A 21,720-nucleotide genomic window follows, 5' to 3' on the forward strand; every position below is an offset into this window, starting at 1 on the left:
AAATGAGTTTTACACACCTATACTCAAAAAATTTAAGCAAAGACTTATCAAGAAAGTCTGATACAGGTGATCTGGGGACCACCACTGGACAAACAATGCATTAGGATGTATGTCCCAATCCCCGTGAACATCACCTGCTCCAAGAATAATACAATCCCTTCAGTAATCACTTTACATAATTATCAAAATTATTGCTCATAGCAAATAAGTAATGGTATTTTTTTTTTTTTTTTTTTTTTTTGCCAAGAAACAAAGAGTGCCACATGGTTACTAGGATCAAGGAATAAATAATTATAAGAGAGGCCATGGCTGTGATAATTAAATAAAACGTGGTGACTGAGATTGCACATGTTAACAATACGACTTTAAACTGGAAAACTGTATTTTCCTTACTGAAATTAATGTTGTAAAAACTGTCCTTCCACTTCCACAATGAAAAGAACATGTATGTACCTGTTAAATACGTTCTCACTTGCAGCATACTTGTCCAGTCTCCCCAGTGGCGTCAACATTTCATCTTGTGAGACAAAGTCCAGGGCTGAAGGTATAATAATCACATCAGACTCTGAGCTGTAGTCATCCACACCAACTATCAGAGACATCAGAAATACTCCTTATAACACTTTGAAACTAAAATGTATCCTTTGCTTGTCTGAAGCAGCTTATAAAATTGCCTTTATTGTTTCCGGAGTGGTATAAAGGGTCACAGGTGACTCTTACATCAACTCGGAAGCCATGAAAAACTGAAGGATGCTTCCTCTCCTTTTCCTACAGATAGGTCGAGTTGTCTCTAGAAACAAGAAAGGCTACAGAAACTCAGCATGGGGTGATCACTGAGAATTTACAGGCTCGATCAGAACACTAACTTGTAAATAAATAAAATGTCAAACACGATATAGTTAACTCTGTAATGCAGTCAGAGAAAAACTCCCATTATAAACAAAGAACAAAGAATTACAGCAGACTTCTCATCAGACAATAAAAGCCAGGAGACCGTAATCTTTAAAGTACTAAAAGAAAAAAAAAAGTCTAATTAAAATTCTATACCCAGTAAATAACCATCTTTAAAATATCTTTGAAATTTGTATCTTTCAAATACAAAGGTAAAATAGACCTTTTCAGTCACACAAAAGCTGACAGACATCATCACCAGCAAACCTGCACTACAAGAAATATTAAAGTCAAGTCCTTCAAGCAAAAAGAAAATTGTACCAATTAGAAATCTAGATCTACGCAAAGGAATGAAGAGCACCAGAAATGGCAAATATGTGGGTAAATACAAACGACTTTCCATATTTAAGAATCTCTTTGAAAGATAACTGTTTAAAGTAAAAATATGTACTGCAAAATAAAAAGATAAAAAATGTACTGTGGGGACTCTTAACTATAGAGAGCAGATAATTGGGGGTGGGGGATGTCTGAAATGGGTGAAATAGGTGATGGGGATTAAGAAGTGCACTTGTGGTGAGCGCTGAGTAATATATAGAATTGCTGACTCACTATATTGTAACACCTGGAACTAATATTACACTCTATGCTAACTAGAATTTAAATAAAAGTTTTTAAAAACTACTGCGGGGTTTCTAACGTGTACAGAAATAAAATGTATGACTATATAGCACAAAGGCAGGAGAAGGGTAAAGTCCACCATCCTAACATTCTTTCACTGTATATGAAGACATACATATTATCTGAAGGCAGACTGTAATAGCTTAAAGATATATACTAATTATTAACTCTACAGCAACCAGTAAGCATCAAAAAAAGAAAAACCCAGTCCAGCAAAGTTATACAGCTAGTAAGCCAATAAATGCCATGGAATGGAATCATAAAAAATACTCAATCCAAAGAAAGGCAGAAAAAGAGGAAAAAAAGAAGAGAGAGGGCAAACAGATGAGAAATAGCAAGATGAGAGATTTAAACCCAACCATGTCAATTATCACGCTGAGCACAAATAGTCTCAGTGCCCCAATTAAAATGTGGAGATTTTCAAATTGGATTAAAAATAACACCTAATATGGAAATAATTACTTACACAGTGCAGAAAGTTTTATACAGGTTATGCTGATCTAGAACTCACAGCAAAGTGCCTTATTTATTTTGAATCAGGAAGTTGTAAAAACTCCTCAGACACTCTCACTTGGCCTCTGTTTTCTCCTTTCTCGCACAGGCCTGTTGAACTATCGGGCCTCAAAGGCGCCTTTATGCAGACTCTAGAATTCTATGACTATGACCAAACTGTTTCATCAGCCTCACACTTATCAATCTTAAAGATAAACATTAGTAACACGACTCTGGTCCTTACTTATCTCTAAATGCACACTGCCAGGTCTCACTCATATTCAAATACCGATTACACAGGTCGGAGTAAGGCCTAGGAGCATTTATTTGAATGAATATTCCTACTAATTCAAATGCAGATTGTTGAACTCTATTTAAGAAATATATTCTCAGAGGGCAACAAAATTGTATTTTCCTTCAACTTCTGTCACCACTCTATCCATCATGGTTGACCATTCTCTACAAAAGGAGGTGTTCTACTCTGTCATAGGCAATGGTGACAAAGCTTCATTTCTATTTCCTGGAACTGCTGCCTCCTGCCAATATCTGTGGAATCATTCTGGCCTGAATCGTCCTTTCTGAATTCAAGATTCTTCATCAATTCTTGATTGGACCAATAACACTCTGGATATCATCTTTATGGAGGCCACAAGGAGTGGTTACCATAGTTATAGGCCGTGCATTTAGGTCTTACCCAGTCATCCTGCAAACGCCTACCACAGGTTACAAGAAAGAGTAACTAAAATAATCACTAAAAAAACACTATTACCACTAAGGAAAAAATCCTACAGCATATACCCTGACTGATGGTACAGTAAGTAATATCCTCTGATAAAACAGACAACATAGAGTAAATGTAGCTGTACTGCTACAAGGATTCTAGTTTCTGTAAAGTACAACACTAACTTTAAACAGAGTATGATAAATTAAAGACCCAGATTATAGTCCTTAGGAGTAATCTCTAAAACATGTAAGAAAGCAGCATAGCTGGAAAGCCAAAAGGGGAATTAAAATGCAATACTAAAAAAAACATTGTTAACCCAAAAGAAAGTCAGGAAAAAAAACAAAGAGAAAAAAAGAAAAAAAAAAAAAGACAAATAGAAATAAGCAGACCCAAGGGTACCTGGGTGGTTCAGTCAGTTAAGTGTCTAATTCTTAATATGGGCTCAGGTCATGATCTCAGGGTCATGAGATCAAGCCCCAGTCAGGCTCTGCAATGATCACAGAGCCTGCTTAAGATTTTCTCTTCCCCCCCCCCGCTCTGCCCCTACTAAACACATGGGTGCACATGTGCAAGCACATGCTGTCTCTAACAGACAAAAATTGAAAGAAAATAAAAAGAAAAAAGCATACCTAAATACAACCAGACCAGTAATTACACTATATATACGTGGACTAAACATTTAAAAGCAGAGATTCCCAACTAATAAAAAAGTAACACCTAACTATAGCTGTCCACCAGAGACATAGCTGTAAAGCCACAATTTCAACCAAGAGATTGAAAGGAAAAGGATTCATTTTTTAAGCTTATTTATTTTAAGAGAGTGTGCGAGTGGGGGAGGGGTAGAGAGAATGGGAGACAGAATTCCAAGTAGGCTCTGCACTCTCAGCGCAGAGCCCAACGCAAGGCTCAAACGCAAGAAACCGTGAGATCATGACCTGACTTGAAACTGAGAATTGGACGCTTAACCAACCAACTGAGCCACCTGGGGGACCCAAAGAATCTTTTTCTTTAAAGATAAAACATGAAACAGTAAGCATAAGAAAGCTGGAGGGGGGGGGGATAATATTATTACTATACAAAACAGACAAAGACAAGGAATATTACTGCAGATAAAGAGAGACATTTCATGCCTCCATACCCCATCTGAGGCTTTCTTTCTGGATAACTAAACTTTATGGATGCTTCACAATGGCATCCATAACCCCTTTAGGGTTTCACAGCTTTATAAACTTAGTCCCCTCCATGGGGTGCCTGGGTGGCTCAGCTGGTTAGGCTCAGGTCATGATCTCATGGTTTATGAGTTCGAGCCCATGTTGGGCTCTGTGCTGACAGCTCAGAGCCTCCAGCCTCCTTCAGATTCTGTGTCTTCCCTTCTCTCTGCCCCTCCCCTGCTCATGCTCTGTCTCTCAATAATAAATAAAAATGTAAAAAAAAAAAAAAAAAAAAAAGCCAAAACCTTAGTCCCCTCCACTGATGAAGAAAAAAATGTCATCTTTTCATGTTATTTGAAATTTCAAACTTACCAAAAAGCATATAAAAACAATGATCACTCTGAAATGCTTTTTCAAATTATCTGACCTCCCCAAATTCCCATACTTCCTCAGCTCCCTGCACCAGCACCAGCAGAAATCCAAAGTCACAGAAAGCAATGTTCCATTTTCAGCTGTTTTAAATTGAAGGAAAACAGTGTGTAAAACGTCAAAGTTTAGAAGTTGCACCCATTCGGAATTTTTAAGATGATTAATTCAACTGCAACATAGTTACAGCAAAAGTGGTGTGAAAAGGGCAGAGACTCTTTAAAGTAAGACAGATCTGGGTTCAAATCTCATGTTTTCCTACTTATGAACTATATATGTGAACTTCTACAAATACCTAATTAATTTAGGTCCACTTCCTCATCGATAAAATACTGCAAGACTTAAGTAAAAAGGTCAAGACTTTTTTTTAAGACACACATTCAAAGATAATGTCTATAAAATATGATATGGTGTCAGGCAAACAAGTAAATGTTCTGTCCCCTCTGCATTTAGGTTTGTTTCTAGATACAGAGAATCTCAATGCGGTTTCTATGTGTTTTTAAATGTTGTCATCCACGTCAACCAGTAAGTAGGGCAGCACATATACTCTAAGTGCCAAGCACTCCCAAGGAACACAAATATTAGACAAAAAGTGTATGCATGTAGTATATATGTGTAAATATGTGCACATATCTTTATAGGTCTCTCTCTATATATGTATATACTAAGATATACAGCGTTAAGAATACATACAAAATATGCTGTTAACTATCATATATCATTTACTGTTATATGTCTAAACCTGTCCTAGTGAGTATAAGAAGGCTTTTGTCAAGCAATTCTTGGAAGATATACTGGAGTTTGCCAAGCAGGGCAGAGGGCAGAAAGAGGGCGTTCTAAGCAAAGAAATCTAAAGACAGTGAGGAAGTAAAGGAAAACTACAAGGAATTTATTTAGTACAGGTGGGACAAAGGGTTCATACAGAAATGAGGCAGAAAAAGCAGAGGAATGTGGCCAACCAAAATCAACTTAGCCATCTAATTTTTAAAAAGTAACATTACATTTTGCAAAATCCTTTTACCTGGCTAAAGAAATCACATTACCACTCTGTAATTAGGAATGGCATTTAAAATTTGCTAAGCAGCAACTTAGTTAAATTCAACAGTAGATATACCTCTTTTGAGCAACAGACAATTCTGGGCAGTATATGTACTTACTCAATTGTGCTATAATAAGACTTTATTAAAATCACTGGTTATTAATCAAAACCATCATTTAAAAAATGTGCATTTATTTATTTTGAGAGAGAGAGTAAGCAGGGGAGGGGCAGAGAGAGAGGAAGAACGAGAATCCCACGGAGGCTCTGAGCTGTCAGCGCAGAGCCCAATGCGAGGCTTGAACTACCAAACCGTGAAATCATGACCTGAGCCGCAATCAAGGGTCAAAAGTTTAACTGACTGAGCCACCCAGGCGCTCCCAAATCATCATTTAAGTTAAGAAAGAAAAAAAAGATCATTCTGTCTTTTCCAAACCGAAAGACCCTTTGCCTTTACACAGCATTCTAAGGCAAGTGCAAGTGTCACATTACTCCTGTTCCAATTATCTGACACTCCTCGCTGTTGGGAGCAGAGGGAGAGAGGAGTATAGAGAAGCCCTAGTCCCCTTCAAGAGTACATTCTAATCGGGGTGCCTGGGTGGCTTAGTCGGTTAAGCGTCCGACTTTCGCTTGGGTCATGATCTCGCGGTTCGTGGGTTCGAGCCCCGCGTTGGGGGCTGACTGCCAGCTCAGAGCCTGGAGCCTATTTCAGAGTCTGTGTCTCCCTCTCTCTCTGACCATCCCCTGCTCATGCTGTCTCTCTCTCTCTCTCTCTCTCCTAGAAATAAATAAAAATATTAAAAAAAAAAAAAGAGTACATTCTAATCCAGTGGAGGCAACCTGGTGGTACCTGCATCAATACCACAAGTAAGCCTCTTTTCTATTCCTTGCTAACAATGCTCTGACATACTATACCTTTATGCTAATTTCAGGCTCACTCAAGAATTCTGAATGTACTTTCTTAAATCTTAAATTCTCTCAGAAGATGTTCCAGATCTCTAAGTTCCCAGAACTACCCTCGAAAAATCAACTTCCTTTCTTCCTTTACCATCACACATGTATTTGATGAACTCTATAGCACCAAGTCAGGAGAAATAATGCCAGCAGCCAGGAGAACAAAAGCAAGGGAAACGTTTGAATAGTGCACCTGACAACCACATATATGCTTAAGAGCACAAGATAGGGGCACCTGGGTGGCTCTGTCAGTTAAGCATCAAACTTTGGCTCAGGTCATGATCTCACAGCTCACGAGTTTGAGCCCTGGTACAGGCTCTGTGCTGACAGCTCAGAACCTGGAGCCTGGTTCGGAGTGAGTGAGTATGTGTGTCTGCTCCTCTGTTCCTGCTCTGTCTCTCAAAAATAAACAAACATTAAAAAACTTTTTTTAACTAAAAAAAGGACATAAGAAGATATAAAAGTCCTTCAGCTGTCCTCGCATGCTTCTCAAAATGTAGCATCTCACTACTGCTGTATGAAGATGTATTTTTCCAAAAACACTGCCTTTTTCATTTAGGACTCACTACAGAAACGACAACATTACAATGGCAGAGGGAAAGTGAGGCCACGTATACCATACTTTGTGAGCAATATAAAGGTAATTAAGGCCAATTCTGACTATGTGGCTTTTTCCTGACACAATGAATCTAGAATTTAAGCTTGTGATTCTCTAAAAAGACTTTTTCATCAAACTTCTTACAGAAGTAGTTTCCTTTACAGCCTTCACCCCCTCCTGAAGAAAAATAATCCATTCTATTTCTTTTTCACTCTCGTGACTCTCATCTTAAACATTAGCAATAATTTGCCAAAATTAGAGGGCCCTTCTTAGGTTCACTGCCTTATTCTCTATCGCAGTTGGCAAGGCTGCCTCCCCCTATCCCAACACCCTCCTCTTAAATTTTCTTTTCTTGGGTTCTGTGGAAGTAACAACCCTGAGTATTTTTCTACCTTTCTGGACTGTTCTTGCTTACTTTTTTCTGATCTCTTTATGGAAGGGGTTTCCTTCTAATTTTGTCCTCATATTTTACACACACACACACCTCTTCCCCTTGAAAATCCCCTTTACTTACAATGCAGATGACCCAGAAAGTTCTCTTGCCCAGACCCCCAGATCCATATGTGCAAATACTTCATAGACTCTCCACACCTCAATGTCACATTTGTTCTGAAAATTTAACTGTCCAAACCAATCTTATAAACACCAGTTCTTCCTCATGACTTTCTCCCCCACAGTAACTCTCTGCTCCCATTACCTAATCAGTTTCTAAGAACTACAAATTCTGCTTTTATAAAAAGTATCCTGTATTCCCACCTCCCAGTTCCCAACACCCTAATTCAGAGACTCTTGATACTTTTTGCTGGGAGCAAACCAGGGCACTTCAACTTCACGTGGGACACAAAAGATTTTCCTGGAAATAAATCAAACAGATGACTTTAAGGGATATTCCAGACCTCAACTTCTAGCAGTACTCATTGCAAAAATATGCCTAGTGGTTTGGATCCTAAGGCTTTTCCTTTTACAATCTTCCAGACTCCCAATGGACAAGGAAAGAGGTATCTCTCAACTCCAAGGCCACTGTTACACTGACCCAAGGCTGGAAAAAGACTCCACTGTCAAACAAAGAGACCCACTGAGACATAATGCTGAAAGTGTTAAGAGATCAACTCTCTAAGATTGCAACAAATACTTTTACAAGTCAGGTATTTTTCAATCCTTTGCTTTAAAAAAAGAAAAACTTGAAAAGCTGATAGCTCATTAAAAGTGTAATTAAAAAATGTTAGCATATAAGTTGGATGAAGTTAGAGGAAATTAGTGGCACTGTTAAAATCCTTTCCATCAACTTAATTATGTCAACAACACTTCTCAGTGTGCACATAGGTCTTAAAACAAAAAACAGAAATCAGTGCTAAATATTGTCACATCCTGGCAACAAATTACATTCAACCATGAATACATAAATTAAGAAATGCCCATTCAATCAAATTTTGTTTACAAAGTCTTTACCATAATGTGTGATACATTTTGGCTGACCAAATGAGTATTAATTATAATAATGGAATAATAACTGAAACAAAAAAATTTGTATTTTGGTCACAGGAAATTAAAATTTTCCATTTCTCTTTGTATACATATTTTTGATGCAAGAAATGTGATAATCAGTGAAACTTTCAAGCGTAAAAAATACATTAGGGTAAAATTTTGTGTAAGAAATGGAAAGAGATCAAGAAAAAAGAACGAGGTAAAATTCCCGGTTTATTCTTGAAAGTGGGTATCAAAGTGTATTTAAAAATATCCATAAAATTAAAAATGTATGAGGTGGAGTTTTTGAAATTATTTTAGGAGGTATACAGTAATTAAGTGTGAAGACCACTGCCCTCAATCGCGGACGTGGCGTCCCTCACCCTAGGCCGGCTTCCACAGCAGAGCCACTTGCTTCACCTTCCTCGTGCTCTGCTCAACTCCGTTCCCTGCCCTTCCCCCCGCCCCAAACTCGCTGGCGGGCAGCGGTGACCAGGATGAAGGTTCGGCCCTGGGGACTCCAGGATCCGGCCCAGCTTATTTCCTCTCGAGCACAGAGCCCACTCAGGGGGCCGTTTCCGGTCACAGGCCCTACAGCTCTCCTGTCCTGTGTGCTTATGTCTGCCCCATTTCTGCCATTCATCTTCATCTGAGCTTAAATTTACCTACTCACTAACACCATCCAGGAAGCACTTCCCAGTCTTTCTAATTAACATCTCTTCCTCCTTTGAATTCCCCAGTCTTGGGGGTCCTTGCTTTTGTTCTGCCAGCAAGAGCAGTGCTGGAGTGGTTTTTTCCTTTCCTTCTCCTCTGCCTGCCCCTGGCCCCAAATGTAGACAGATTCCCTGAAGGCAAAGACTGTCTTGTTAATCTTTTTATTCTCCAAGAAAGAGTTTAAGGCTTCTCCAGAATAATGCACATTCACTAATATTTGTTAGTGAAAGGTAGCCCACAGGGATATTTGAGGGGACTAGGGTACTTCATCCCCGGCTAAGGTAGTGACAAGGCCATTAACATATTAATGCCTCTGAGAAGTACCACACCAGAGATCTGGTTAATTGGTGTGACTGGACATTCACCAAGCTTGATCACAACATCCTTCTGTTCACCATTCAGCCTCTAATAATAGCCTTTAAAACATAAAGAAGCAGGAGCGCCTGGGTGACTGGGTTAAGTATCTGACTTCTTGATCTCAGCTCAGGTCATGGTCCTCCAGCTCCTGAGATCGAGCTCCAAGTCCGGCTCTGCACTGTCAGCGCTTGGGATTCTCTCTCCCTCTCTCTGCCCCTCCCTGGTTCATTCTCTCTCTCTCTCTCAAGAATAAATAAAAATAAAACTTTAAGGGAAAAAAAAAAGATAAAAGCAGATGGTGTGTCTTCTCTTCTCTTCAATTTTTCCCTTGATACTGCTTAGGCCACAATAAAACTTAACCAAATTTCCTGTATTTCAATTATTGACATCTTAGAAAATGAAAACGAGATATACCCTAGAGATTTAATCATCTTTATAAGACTTGCCTTAAGGCGTGGGCTTTAAAATTGATATTTTAATAAATAACCAAATAGGGAGGAAGGAGAAGCTCTTCGGTAAAGCAGACTGCCAGCCAGTAAATGTAAATTGATTCAAGAATCCTGGCCACATTCTAGCACTAAAGGGTAAAAGTCTGTTTGGGAATGGCTTATTTCCTCAGTGTCAAAGTATTCCTCTTACTAATCACAAAAGAACAGAATCTTTGAGAAATCTTGCAGACATCACCTTAATTGAGTGGTTAAAAAATTACCACCACCAGTAATAGACAGCTGACATCAGGTGCCTCTTGAGATAATGCACTAAGAAAAATCACAGTATTTCTTACACAGTGTTCCTGTCCCTCCCACCTCCCCCCAAAAGCACAACCTGAATCAAATCATGATGAAACAGATATAACCAAACTGACTCTTCAAAAATCTCAGTATCATGAAAAATAAAGGCCTTTAAAGAGACATGACAAGGAAATGCAACGCTGGAGCATGGCCTGGCAAGACAGCTGCTGTAAAGAACATTATCAAACAACTGGTGAAATTGGAAAATGGACTACTTATTACATATTTGAATTGTATCCATGTTACATTTTCTGAATTTAATTGCTGATGAGAGAAAGGCCTTGCTCTTAAGAGATCCAGGCTAAAGGTCCTGCTTTCTACAACTTATTTTCAAAAGGTGCAAAGAAGATTAAGAACAATGTATACATATACACACACACATACATATAGAGAAAAATAGAGGAAACTGGTAAATGTTAACAACGGGTGAATGCAGGCGAAGGGTTTGGGGAATTAGCGATAACAGCTGTGCAACTTATGCATAGGTCTGACATTTTTCAAAGTAACATTTTTAATTTGAAAATAAATTATTTCGTTATTTGACTGCAAGTATGGTTTTACGGTCAAATTTAGTTTGACCAGAAGAACCAAGGCTCACCTCAGCAAGTTGTATGCTAAAGCTCTGCTGTGTGATGGCACTCTGCTATAAAGAATAAAAATGTTATGGACCTTGGACCTAACAATACAGTGCAGGGGCAGCAAATCGTGGCCAGTAGGTTAAACTGGCCTACAGTCTGCTTTTGTAATAGAGTTTATTGGCAGATAGCTATTGCTCATTCATTTACATACTATGGCTGCTTTCACCTTATAATGGCAGATCTGAGCACCTGCCAGAGACCGTGTGGCCACAAAATTTAAAATATTTACAGCCTGATCCTTTACTGAAACTTTCCAACCCCAGGTCTTGTAATGTTACAAAAATGCACGTACGTCATTGCTTGGAGGAAAAAAAATTAATAAAAACAACAAATTTGAAGGACCATATAACTTAGTCCTTACATATATAGCCTCGAGCAATGGGTATGCCGTTTCAAATTTGTACTTTGTGACAACATAACGTTTATCAGATATCTTTCCTTTAAATATAAAAAGTTTATTAAATCTTTGGCAATGATCTTTACTACTAAGTATAAAGTCATCTCACACTGAGCTTAAGAATAATTTCCTCAGGTTCATTCTATGATATTCCAAAAAGCATTTCCCTAAACATATAAATAAAACAGCAGTGTATTTATCGATTGTCAAATTGGTTGCAAAGATCATGCTTCCTAAACAGTACCTGTCAGAGAAGCATGTGGCATATCAAAGCCCTTCCAAGTGCGGATCTTGCATACATTATAGATGTGTTGTTTGTTCCCTTCAGTGAGTAAACATTTTCCTCACAGTCTTATTAACCCGATTGCTTTGGTCAGTAATCCTTTTTTCCAGAGGTAGTCCACATATAAAATTTGAGCTAATCCAGGTCCAAATTACCACCAACCTCTAACAGTCTTGAATTTATTTGAAGTTCTAAAGTTATTTCTACCAAAAACTACCTTGCTTTAAAATTTAAATGTAAATATGACATATCAAATCTGACTTGGACTATAAATTCAAATATAAATTCAGAGTTTAGAATGACCTCTTCAGGTGATTAGCTGGTGAAAAGATCAGACACATTAGATCTCATCAATATTCCTACCCACTTTTAGACTGACCCAGCCATACACGGGAGCTTAAAACACAAAGAAAAAAATGTATATTTTGTAAATTACAACATTTCTATGGCAGACAGGAGCAACTCAGGACAAAAATTATTTTATCCACTAGATACTTGGAACCTATTACTACCTTTATGTCCTCTAGAACCTTTAGGAGGTAAAATGACCTAAATAAGTGATAAATTAAGGAAAGTCAAAATGGCAGGCAGTTAAGAACGTAATGGTAAAATGTAGTAAAGAAAGAAAGATTGTGTCACACAGGTTTATTAGCCTAACACTTTCAAGTTAGGTGACTGAGCAAATTGTTATTAACCATCAGATAAGCCTCAATGGACACCACTTTTGTAACTTCATGATTACTACGCACCTCACAGGGGAATACTATAAGCAAGGTTACAGCATAATGCCCAACATCAGTAGGACAATAAATGTTAAGTTAAAAAAATACATAAAATCCAGAAATTTCTCCCACCTCCTGTTTGCAGCTAAAGAGCTATGTTAGATGATGTCTAGGAAAAGATTATTAAATCCTGCAAGATCTGAACTGTATTCTAGGATACAGTTTTTATCTGGGAGACTCTGGGCCTAAACGTTATATTGCTTAAAGGACAAATTCATAGCTCTTGATTTCAGTAATTCTGGGAACACTGGCTCACTAGAGGTACAGCACAGCTCAAATTTTAAAAGTTTATATGACCCTCTAAATGATGGAGCAAACCAAAATAGAAAATTCAACTTTTGTTCACCAGTATTCTTTTACTACCATAAAGATTGACCCAAAAGGGTGAAATGAGATTAGCATGATAAAAATAAACAAGATGTTGCTTCTGTTAATTTGGTGATCAAAATGAAAGTGAACTGAGTGGTCACTTAAATGTGCTTTATTGCTGTAGAACTAGCAAGGCAAATGCCTACAGAATTTAATCATTTAAACTTTCACCATTTACCACACCTTACACTGTAACCTTAGACGTCCTTCTGTTCATAGATTAGAACATCACACTTCAAGTATATGCCCTGTGAAATATTTATAGCTAAAATAAAATGACACCTGGGATGTCTTTAAAGCACTCTAGCTGCCGCCTCCATTTCCCCCACCAAAAAGCCCAGATGTTAGAAGGGGATAAATGAAAGTTCGAGCTAAATGGTGGGTATGTGGTGGTTCACTGGCTATGTAGGTTTGAAATTTCTCATTTAAAAAAAAAAATGGCATTCACTTAACATAAAAATCAATGTAAATATTTAAGAAACTAAAAAAGATCATAGATGGAGGAAAAAAATGTGACAAAACTCAACATCCACTTTTTTTTAATGTTTTACTTATTTCTGAGAGAGAGAGAGAGAGAGAGAGAGAGAGAGAGAGAGACAGCGTCAGCAAGGGAGGGTCAGAGAGAGGGAGACACAGAATCCGAAGCAGGCTCCAGGCTCTGAGCTAGCTGTCAGCACAGAGCCAGACACGGGGCTCGAACCCACGAACCGTGAGATCATGACCTGAGCCGAAGTCAGACGCTTAACCCACTGAGCCACCCAGGTGCCCCCAACATCCACTCTTAATTTCAAAAAAAGATCTCAGGAAACGCAGGGAAGCTTCTCAACCTGATAAAGGGCATTTGTGAAAAAATAATAAATGGAACATCAAAATTCAAAACTTCTGCTCCTCATAATATACTGTTGAAACTCGTAGGACAAGTCATAGACTAGAATATTTGCAAATCACATACCTGAGAAAGGACTTGTGCCTAGAATACATAATTCTTATTAAAAAAAAAATAATCCAATAAAGGAATGGGCAAAAAATTTGAACAGATACTTCATCAAAGATATCTAGATGGTGAATGAGCACACGAAAATAAAAACATTATTCGTCATTAGGGAAATCAAATTCAAACCACAAAAAAAACAACCCCTCTATAAACTCAATAGGATGGCTGAAATGAAGACTGGGGACACCTGCATGGTCCAGTGGGTTGAGCGTCTGACTCCTGATTTTGGCTCAGGTCATGATCTCACAGTGATGGGATCAAGCCCTGTGCTGGCCTCCAAACTCAGTGTGGAGCCTGCTTGGGATTCTCTCTCTCTCTCTCTCTCTCTCTCTCTCTCTCTGCTCCTCCCCCACTGACACATGCTCATGCTCTCAAAATAAACATTTAAATAAACAAATAAAATAAAATGAAGACTGCCCACACCAAATGTTGGCAAGAGTATGGAGCACCTGAAAATCTTCCACACTGCTGGTGGGAGTGTAAAATGGTGCCACCACTTTGGAAAAAGCTTCAAAAGGAAGCCAGCCACTCCACTTGTAGGTATATACCCAAGAGAAAGAATGTGTGTGTCCACACAGAGACTTACACATAAGTGTGCACCACAGCTTTATTTGTAACAGCCAAACACTGGAATCAATCCAAAAGTCCATCAACATTTTTCAGATTGAGAACAGCTGAGAAAAGTGAAGTAACTTACTCAAGATGATAAATGAATAAACAGCAAGGGAGGGCCAGAATCTGAATGCAGGCCTAACGTTTACAAAACCAAGTGCTCTCCTGTGCACAGAACTATACACTGAAATGTATTCCACAATTACAGCACAACAAATGCTCAACCACCAACAAAGCTGACATCACTTAGGCCAGAGACCAAGCCTACCCCAGGCCTAGGGGGATAAGGAGCTACGAAATCTTGACTGAACTGTTAAGATGATCAGAGGATGGATCTGGAGAAGGGGGACCTTAGGTGACCTGCCAGATGAAAGATGTGTGTAGAAGTACCCTCCTCAGAACTTACGGGGGATACAGACCCTATAACCTCCTTAGTCCAAATTCCACAAGTGTGCCACTGCCTCCTCCTTACAAAAGACTCAATTAGGTGTATGTTCAGATCTAAGTTAAATGCACACTTTAATTCCAGTCGAGGGACTGCCAACCCTATCATGTAGCTGATGGCAAAAATTCTTTGCTCTCAAGAGAGAAAAATCCCAAATTCCAAAATAGAAGGCAAATAGAGGGGTGAGTAGCTTAAAATATAAATTCTTTGTTTCGATGAGAGGAGGAACTGAGGCGAAAGGACTAGAAATAATAATTCAGTGATTAAACAAATGTGGTAGACTAATGAACTTTATCTAGCAAGGGCTATTTGTCTTTCATAGGCAGAAAGAGCAAACAGAAACCTATACTTTTTTTTTTTTTTTAAGTAGTGCAGCTACAAGCCCAGGCAGCTGACATGCATATTTACAAAGTGTTTTCCTCCTTTTCCCTTCTTTAAAAAAAAAATAAAAGTCTAGAGAGAATTGTTACCCAACACATCATTAACTGATTCTATACACATGTAGGTATCAGTAAAAACCATTTTTAAGCACACTTTTCTAGGTTATTAATTATATTATCCCTAAATAAAGATTTCTCCTGTCCAGTCTTGTTGGTAACAATCAAAATATGCTACAAGTCTCATGACTCATTCTTCTAAATCCCCACTTAACAACGCTTCTAAATATCATGACTTTCAAGGGCACCTTCCTACAGGTTTTTAACTGATTCCCTGGCCGCTACCAGACACAGCCCCAGTTTTTGGCTCCTTAATTCCCTAGGTGGCAAAGACTTTAAGAACCTTATCAAACGTGGTTTGCAAAAAGTAGTTGGGAGGGCCCAGAGACTCTCTGAAAGAAGTGCAGCAAAGAAGTTACACCCAATTCATTCTGGATCCATCCTTAATTCACTCTAGCCCAACAGTGCCCTCTAAACCTGAAAAACAATACATGTAGTATGAAAGGTTTCCAAAACTTCTTCAAACATGAACAATCCTGCAGTATGGCACATGCCGTAATACAGCTCCAAAAGCTCTTCGACATCATGCTAGTTACAGCTGAAAGAAAAGTTAACATAAAGACTAAATAAGCTATATTACACCCAAGCGTCACTTGAATGATCTCTCTTGGTTAAAGTAAACCATATGCAGCATGCCAGATTAACCTTCAAGGATATGTGAAACAGGAGTTCAAACAAACTGCCTATGTGACAGGCTTGGGCTGCTCAATGTTGTAAACTGGGCAATTTAAGAAAAGACTATTTCAGGGGCACCTGGGTGGCTCAGTCGGTTAATCGTCCGACTTCAGCTCAGGTCATGATCTCACGCTTCGTGGGTTCGAGCCCTGCGTCAGGCTCTATGCTGACAGCCACCTCAAAGCCTGGAGCCTGCTTCAGATTCTGCGTCTGTCTCTCTCTCTGACCCTCCCCTGCTCTCTCTCTAATAAATAAAACATTTAAAAAAATTTAAAAAGAAAAAAGAAAAGACTATTTCATATACAGTATTTAGAATCAGGAGGCCTACCTTAAAATTCTGGCCGGTAGTTAAGGAGTTTCATTTCTTCAGAAAATAATTTAGTCCCTTTGTGCATCAGGTGACTTGTTTATTGATATCAGAACACCACAGCCTACATGTCCCAGGAGTGCTATGAAGAATAATCTGTGCAATAAAGCTAACTCATCTAATCTGACTGTATCTTAAGTCCTATCTCACCGGTTTTAGAAACCTAGCAACTTACATGCTGAAATGTAAAAACTGCACCTTTGGAAAACTGACAAAAGAAACTTAAAATCTCTCTCTGAAAGTCGCTTTCACTTTGAAATTCAAAGTATGTTTCACAACGCAGTGTGGAAAGTATTACTTTTAACCTAAGCCAAACTTAATTTTAACAGCATGTAACCTACTTTCTTTTCTTACCTTTATGACCTCCTGCTATGTACATGTAATGCATCATCTTTCACATATTAGGATTTTGGATTTTTTTTCCTAAGGGTATTGTATCAGTCAAGTCAGTCTTTGACCAACTCTGTTCTCATTCTACCCACTTTTCTCTGGGCTCTGTACAGAGACTTTGGGGCTTAAAATAAATCAAAAGACCTGACACTCTTATCAAGGCTTGGCAAGGCCCCCCTTTCAAGATCCAGACCCCACCCAGGTCCCCTCCGTCTCCACAGCTGCAGATCACCTGTACAATAGCAGTCGCTCTCTTCTTACTCTAGGTTCTGCATTCAGGAAAGGCAACCAAGATTCTAGAGTTGGCCAGAAACTAATTTCTTTCCATCACAAAGACCGATCTAGACCTGGCTGAAGCGGCAGCATCTGGTTCAAAACATCTCCAGAGGCGGGCCGCCAGACCAGCGTTGCTTGAGACAGAAAATCAGGCTCCTGTGATCTTTTCTGGTTGTAAGGGCAGCCCAAGCTCCATTCCAACATCTCTGGTCCTCCACCTTCTCCAGGATGTGACAAGCTTTCTCAGCTTCTCTGTACTTCTCTTACCCTTGACCTAGGTAAGCATCACAGCCAGATATCCCCTCCCTCATTCTTTCTCCCTACATAATGGACAGCAAGAGATCCTTCAAACTGGCCACAGGTTCAAAGACTGTTCCTAAATATCCTGGATAAAGGTATCACCTGTAAAGACCTTAGCAACTGAAAAAAAAATTAGTAATTACTCTAACAAAATCTTTAATCAACTTATAAATATGCAGATAAACTATTTATGCCTTCAGATGTCTAATGTTTTATCCTAAATTAAAATGCACTGGGAACTAAAATAACCTTTATACAGTTACCTGCAAGCATTAGCAGCATCTACAAATATATTCTGTCGTGTAATGTTCAACATTAGTACTTTTCTGCTCTTTCAAGCCTCCCTACTCTTCACTCATAACCACCACCACATAATAATCACCATCTACCAGGTAATGTTCTAAGTGCTTTTTTTGCATTAGTTTACGTAAGGTTCTAAACAACTCTAAGTAGGCAATACTTACTATGCCAATTTACAAATGACAAAACTCAGGCACACAGAGGTTTAAGTGAATTGTAAGAGTCTGTCCAAAGCGGCAAGAACAAAACTGGAAAAGTCTGGCTCTAGAGCGCTGTCTATTAACTACCATGTTATACTGCCTTCAGTATCTTCGTTATCACACTTATATTAAAATTGCTTGTAAAACCACTAGAGGGCATAGATTGCGACCGTCCTTTGCAGAGCCACATCCTCAGTCCCCAGAAGTCCTGAGAGGCTCATGAATAAATCATTGTTGAGTTCCTCACAGGTGTGCTTTCCCCTCTGGGCTACGCTCCTTTAGGGTCAATGAGGAGACTGACACTACCGCTCAACCTTTAAGCGTGAATGGCACCTAAGTGAAAATAAAGGAAAGCACAGAAGTTGTTGCAACACACCCTCCTACTAAACACCTGCTGAATGACGGGGCTTCTACTTCTATAAAGTCTTGAACCTAATTACTCAAACGAGAAGCCTCCCCGTTGGAGATAACAATCAGAGCCACCTCACCAATCCTAACTTTGCAAGCAATCTATAGCTGCCTTAAATAACGTTTCAAACTTACTGGCAGGCAGGTAGGTGGCCTAATGTAAAACATTAAGTGAAACGTCAAAGCTGTCCTTCACTACATTAGTATTGCTCCGTTTAAGAGAGCTTCTTGCTTAAAATACAAAAACCAGAGTAGCAGAAGTTTGCATTTGAGTCACTTGCTTTAAAAATACTCTTTTTTGAGAACCCTTCTGAATAGTAGATGCCTCTTACTTCACTCAAAACACCTAGGAATTTAAAAATTAAGCTTAGTTTGGCCAAGGGAAACCACATTAGACGATGCTATGGATTAACTACACAGTATTTAAAAGAACAATTGCAGACTGCAACCATCTGAGTTACTTACCTAGGTATTAGCCACAATAAATCTCAGCATCAGGCAGGCTTTCCCCTAAATACACCACAGATTCTACCAGGGTTATCATTTCAACGCAGAACAATTTCCAAATTATCTTCCGATGCTTAGAAAAGTACACACGAAATAAACAAATTCCTTTCTAAAGATCAGTTCCTTCCTGATACTATTCTGGAAACAATGTCAAAGTTTTTCTTTCTTTTTTGCTTTTTTAAACAAAAGAATCGACTCCTTTGAAACTCCCCTCCCTCAAAGAAAAGCTGAAACTGTAATATTTAGGGAGAGCTGGGTGATTCGCGCACATTTGCATTAAAGAAATACGCTCTGTTAACGCAGTACCTCCAGCTAAGGCCACACCTTCTAGCCTTCCCGTAATCGACAAATCACAGGGGGGTGTCGAGGCAATCAAAAAACTGCCAGGAGCTGAAGGGAAATTACAGGTATGTAGTCTCCACACAGGCAGAGCCAGGGCAACCGAACCGAGGCGGCAGAACGCGGACCAGGCTCCCATACAGCTGGCCGCTGAGTGATACTTGCGAGCAACTCTAAGTAAACACACCTTCCTTCTCCGAGCCTCTTCCTTCCTGGGGCGGGGAGGTTAGGGTGGGGGTCCGCGGAGGGCCCCCACCTTAACAAGCACACCCCAAACGCCCATTTCAAATCTGGGCCCCGCCACTTTCTCCTCCCCGAACAGACTCCGAGCGGCCCCCGAGCCCACGGACGCCCGGGTGGGGGCACCAGGGGTGATGCGACGGTGGGCGGCGGGGCAGAGCCCGAGCTCGGGCGTTAGGGCATCTCTCGCCGCCCGCGGCCCCGGAGCGCCGTTCCCTTCCCGTACGCAAGGCTCCCTCAAGCTGGCGGCCCCGGCCGGCCCAGGGCCACGCCTCGCCGAGCCCCGTCCCCGCCGGCCGGGCCCAGGCCGCCGCCGCCCGCCCTTCCTTCCCGGCCGCTCCCCGCGGGCCGCCGGCGCCGCGACGGCGAGGAGGGCGCACTCACATCCGTCTGCGTCCTCCTGCAGGTCCTCCTGGAGCAGCGAGAGGTCTGAGCCGAGGGGAGAGAAGAAAGGCCCGGTCAGCGCCCCCGGGACCCGGCGCGCCGCCCCCGCCGCCCGCCCTCCCAGCCCCGCGGCGCCTCCCCGCGCCGGGGCCCCGCGCCGGCCGCGACTAGGGGCGGCGGCGGCGGGAGGGAGGGCGCGGGGAGGAGGCGCCGCCGCCGCCGCCGCCGCCCGGAGGACAGGGGGCCACGTACCCGCCATCTTGTGGTCGCCCCCTCCTCCTCCTCGGTCTCCCGGGGATCCGGGGCTACATGGAGCGGCGCGAGCCGGGGAGCCGGGGAGCGCGCGCGGGAGGGGCGGCGAGGAGGAGGGACGGGCCGGCGGGGACGCGCGCGCGCGCGCGCGCGGGGCGGGCCGAGGGCCCGGGCCTGGGCCGCGGGCGGAGCGGCTCCCGGACGCCGGGGGCGGGCGGGCGCCGCCGGCTCCGGGCCTCGCCCCGCCTCGCCCGGCCGCTCCGCGCGGCTCTGGGGCGGCCGGTGCTCCCTCCCCCCGCCTCCCTCGCTGCCGGCCCGGCCCGGTGGCGCGCTCACACCCACGGCCGGAGGCGCCCTCAAGTCGAGCGCTGCCACGGGGGCGCGCAGGCTGCCGCCGGCCCGGGACCCTGCGGCGTGTGCCCGGAACCGGGCCCGGGCGGGGCTTCCCGCGGCCCGGCCCGCTTTATTGGGTCACCGGCCTCGCCCACCGCCTCGTCGGCCGCGGCCCTTCTTCGCGGGTGCGCCGTTCGCCGCCCCGCGCCCCCTCCCCAGGGCTGCACGTACGTCGTCGGCGATCCGAGGCCCGGCGGAGGCCGAGGGTCCCACCCTCCGGGTGGAGGAAGCGCCGCCTCCCAGCGCACAGGGGGCCCTCGCGAAGTGGCTGGTAACAAAGCCCGGGGCCCGGCTGCACAGCGGTTAAGTGACAAAGTCATCGTGGTGCAGCCCACTTTCCCACCCAGGCGCGGTTAAGTCTGAAGCACAGGTTATTGCCCCCGTGTCCTGCCCATCCTTCGCTGACAAAGCGGGAAATTCTCCAGCAAGAGCGCAGGCAGGCCTGGGCTCAGATCTCCATTCTGTCATTTACTTAGGTGTGTAACCCATTTGTAAATGCAGGATGTTTGGGATTAATGGAAAATGTAAGGAACCCAGAGAGTACTTCCTATCTAGGAGATGCTCGGTGAAGGGGGCCTATGATTAGCTTTTCATTCTTTAGTTTAAATAATTTTGCTAGCACTTGAGGTGTATGCCTGAAATCACTATTACAGTGACTTTATTATTCCGCTTTTTAAAAAAAAAAAAAAACATATTAAGTGATTAGCTCCAGTGTAACGTGGAGGCTGAATCCAGGTTTTCTGACTCCATTTCACACTGTCCTATCTTCAAGACTCTAACCTATCTCGTATCCCACCTAAGACCTCCAAACTGTAATCTCCAGAAGTGGAGAACAAAACACCCAGTTGTTTAATTGATACCAAATTGGCAGGTCCGGTTTCTTGGAGAGGAGAGGGAATTCCTCTGGTCAGCCTGTCCCTTTCCGCGTTGTGGTCTTAACCAAGAACACTATGCAGCTGACCCTTGAACTCCACAGATTTGAACTGTGTGTAGAATTTTAAAAATAATTATATTGGAAAAAATTTTGGAGATTTGCAACAATTGGAGAAAACTCAAACGGCATAGCCTAGAAATACCAGAAAAAGAAAACGGTATTATTGTAAGCATGTGGTATGTAATACATATTATATACAAATCAACTGTGTTATGGGTAAGGCTTCCAGTCACAGTAGACTATAAAAAAGTTTGGAGAAATCAAAAGTTTTACAAAGACTTTTGACTGCAGGTGGGTGGGCATCCTATCCCTCTGTATTGGTATTTAATGCCACTGAGAATCAGACTAAGGATCAGATTGATTCTCCGAAATCCATAATTCTGTGTAATAAAATGGGTTCTAGATAGCTATCCCCAAAACTTGCCTTACAGATATTACAAGGTGGAGCACATCGTGTGGTAT

The 21,720-nt window shown here is 41.7% G+C and overlaps 1 protein-coding gene across 5 annotated transcripts in view; it reads right to left on the reverse strand.

Moving 5' to 3' along the window:
* The window catches only part of PPP4R1 (protein phosphatase 4 regulatory subunit 1), a 61,260-nt gene extending 41,234 nt beyond the window's left edge, over positions 1-20,026 (reverse strand). For 2 of the 5 annotated variants that reach the window (XM_039219089.1, XM_039219085.1), the window contains exons 1-3: positions 19,932-20,026; positions 19,680-19,724; positions 454-589 (exon numbers count right to left, since the gene is read on the reverse strand). In XM_039219089.1, coding sequence (XP_039075020.1) covers positions 454-589; positions 19,680-19,724; positions 19,932-19,938 — 188 coding nt within the window. In that variant the 5' untranslated portion in view covers positions 19,939-20,026. The remainder of the gene's footprint in view (positions 1-453; positions 590-19,679; positions 19,725-19,931) is intronic. The other 3 variants (XM_039219087.1, XM_039219088.1, XM_039219086.1) reach the window with 3 other exon arrangements.
* Positions 20,027-21,720: the final 1,694 nt, after the last annotated feature.

Source organism: Hyaena hyaena, unplaced genomic scaffold, assembly GCF_003009895.1.
Source record: "Hyaena hyaena isolate Hyena2069 unplaced genomic scaffold, ASM300989v1 scaffold_786, whole genome shotgun sequence".
Lineage (NCBI taxonomy): Eukaryota > Metazoa > Chordata > Mammalia > Carnivora > Hyaenidae > Hyaena > Hyaena hyaena.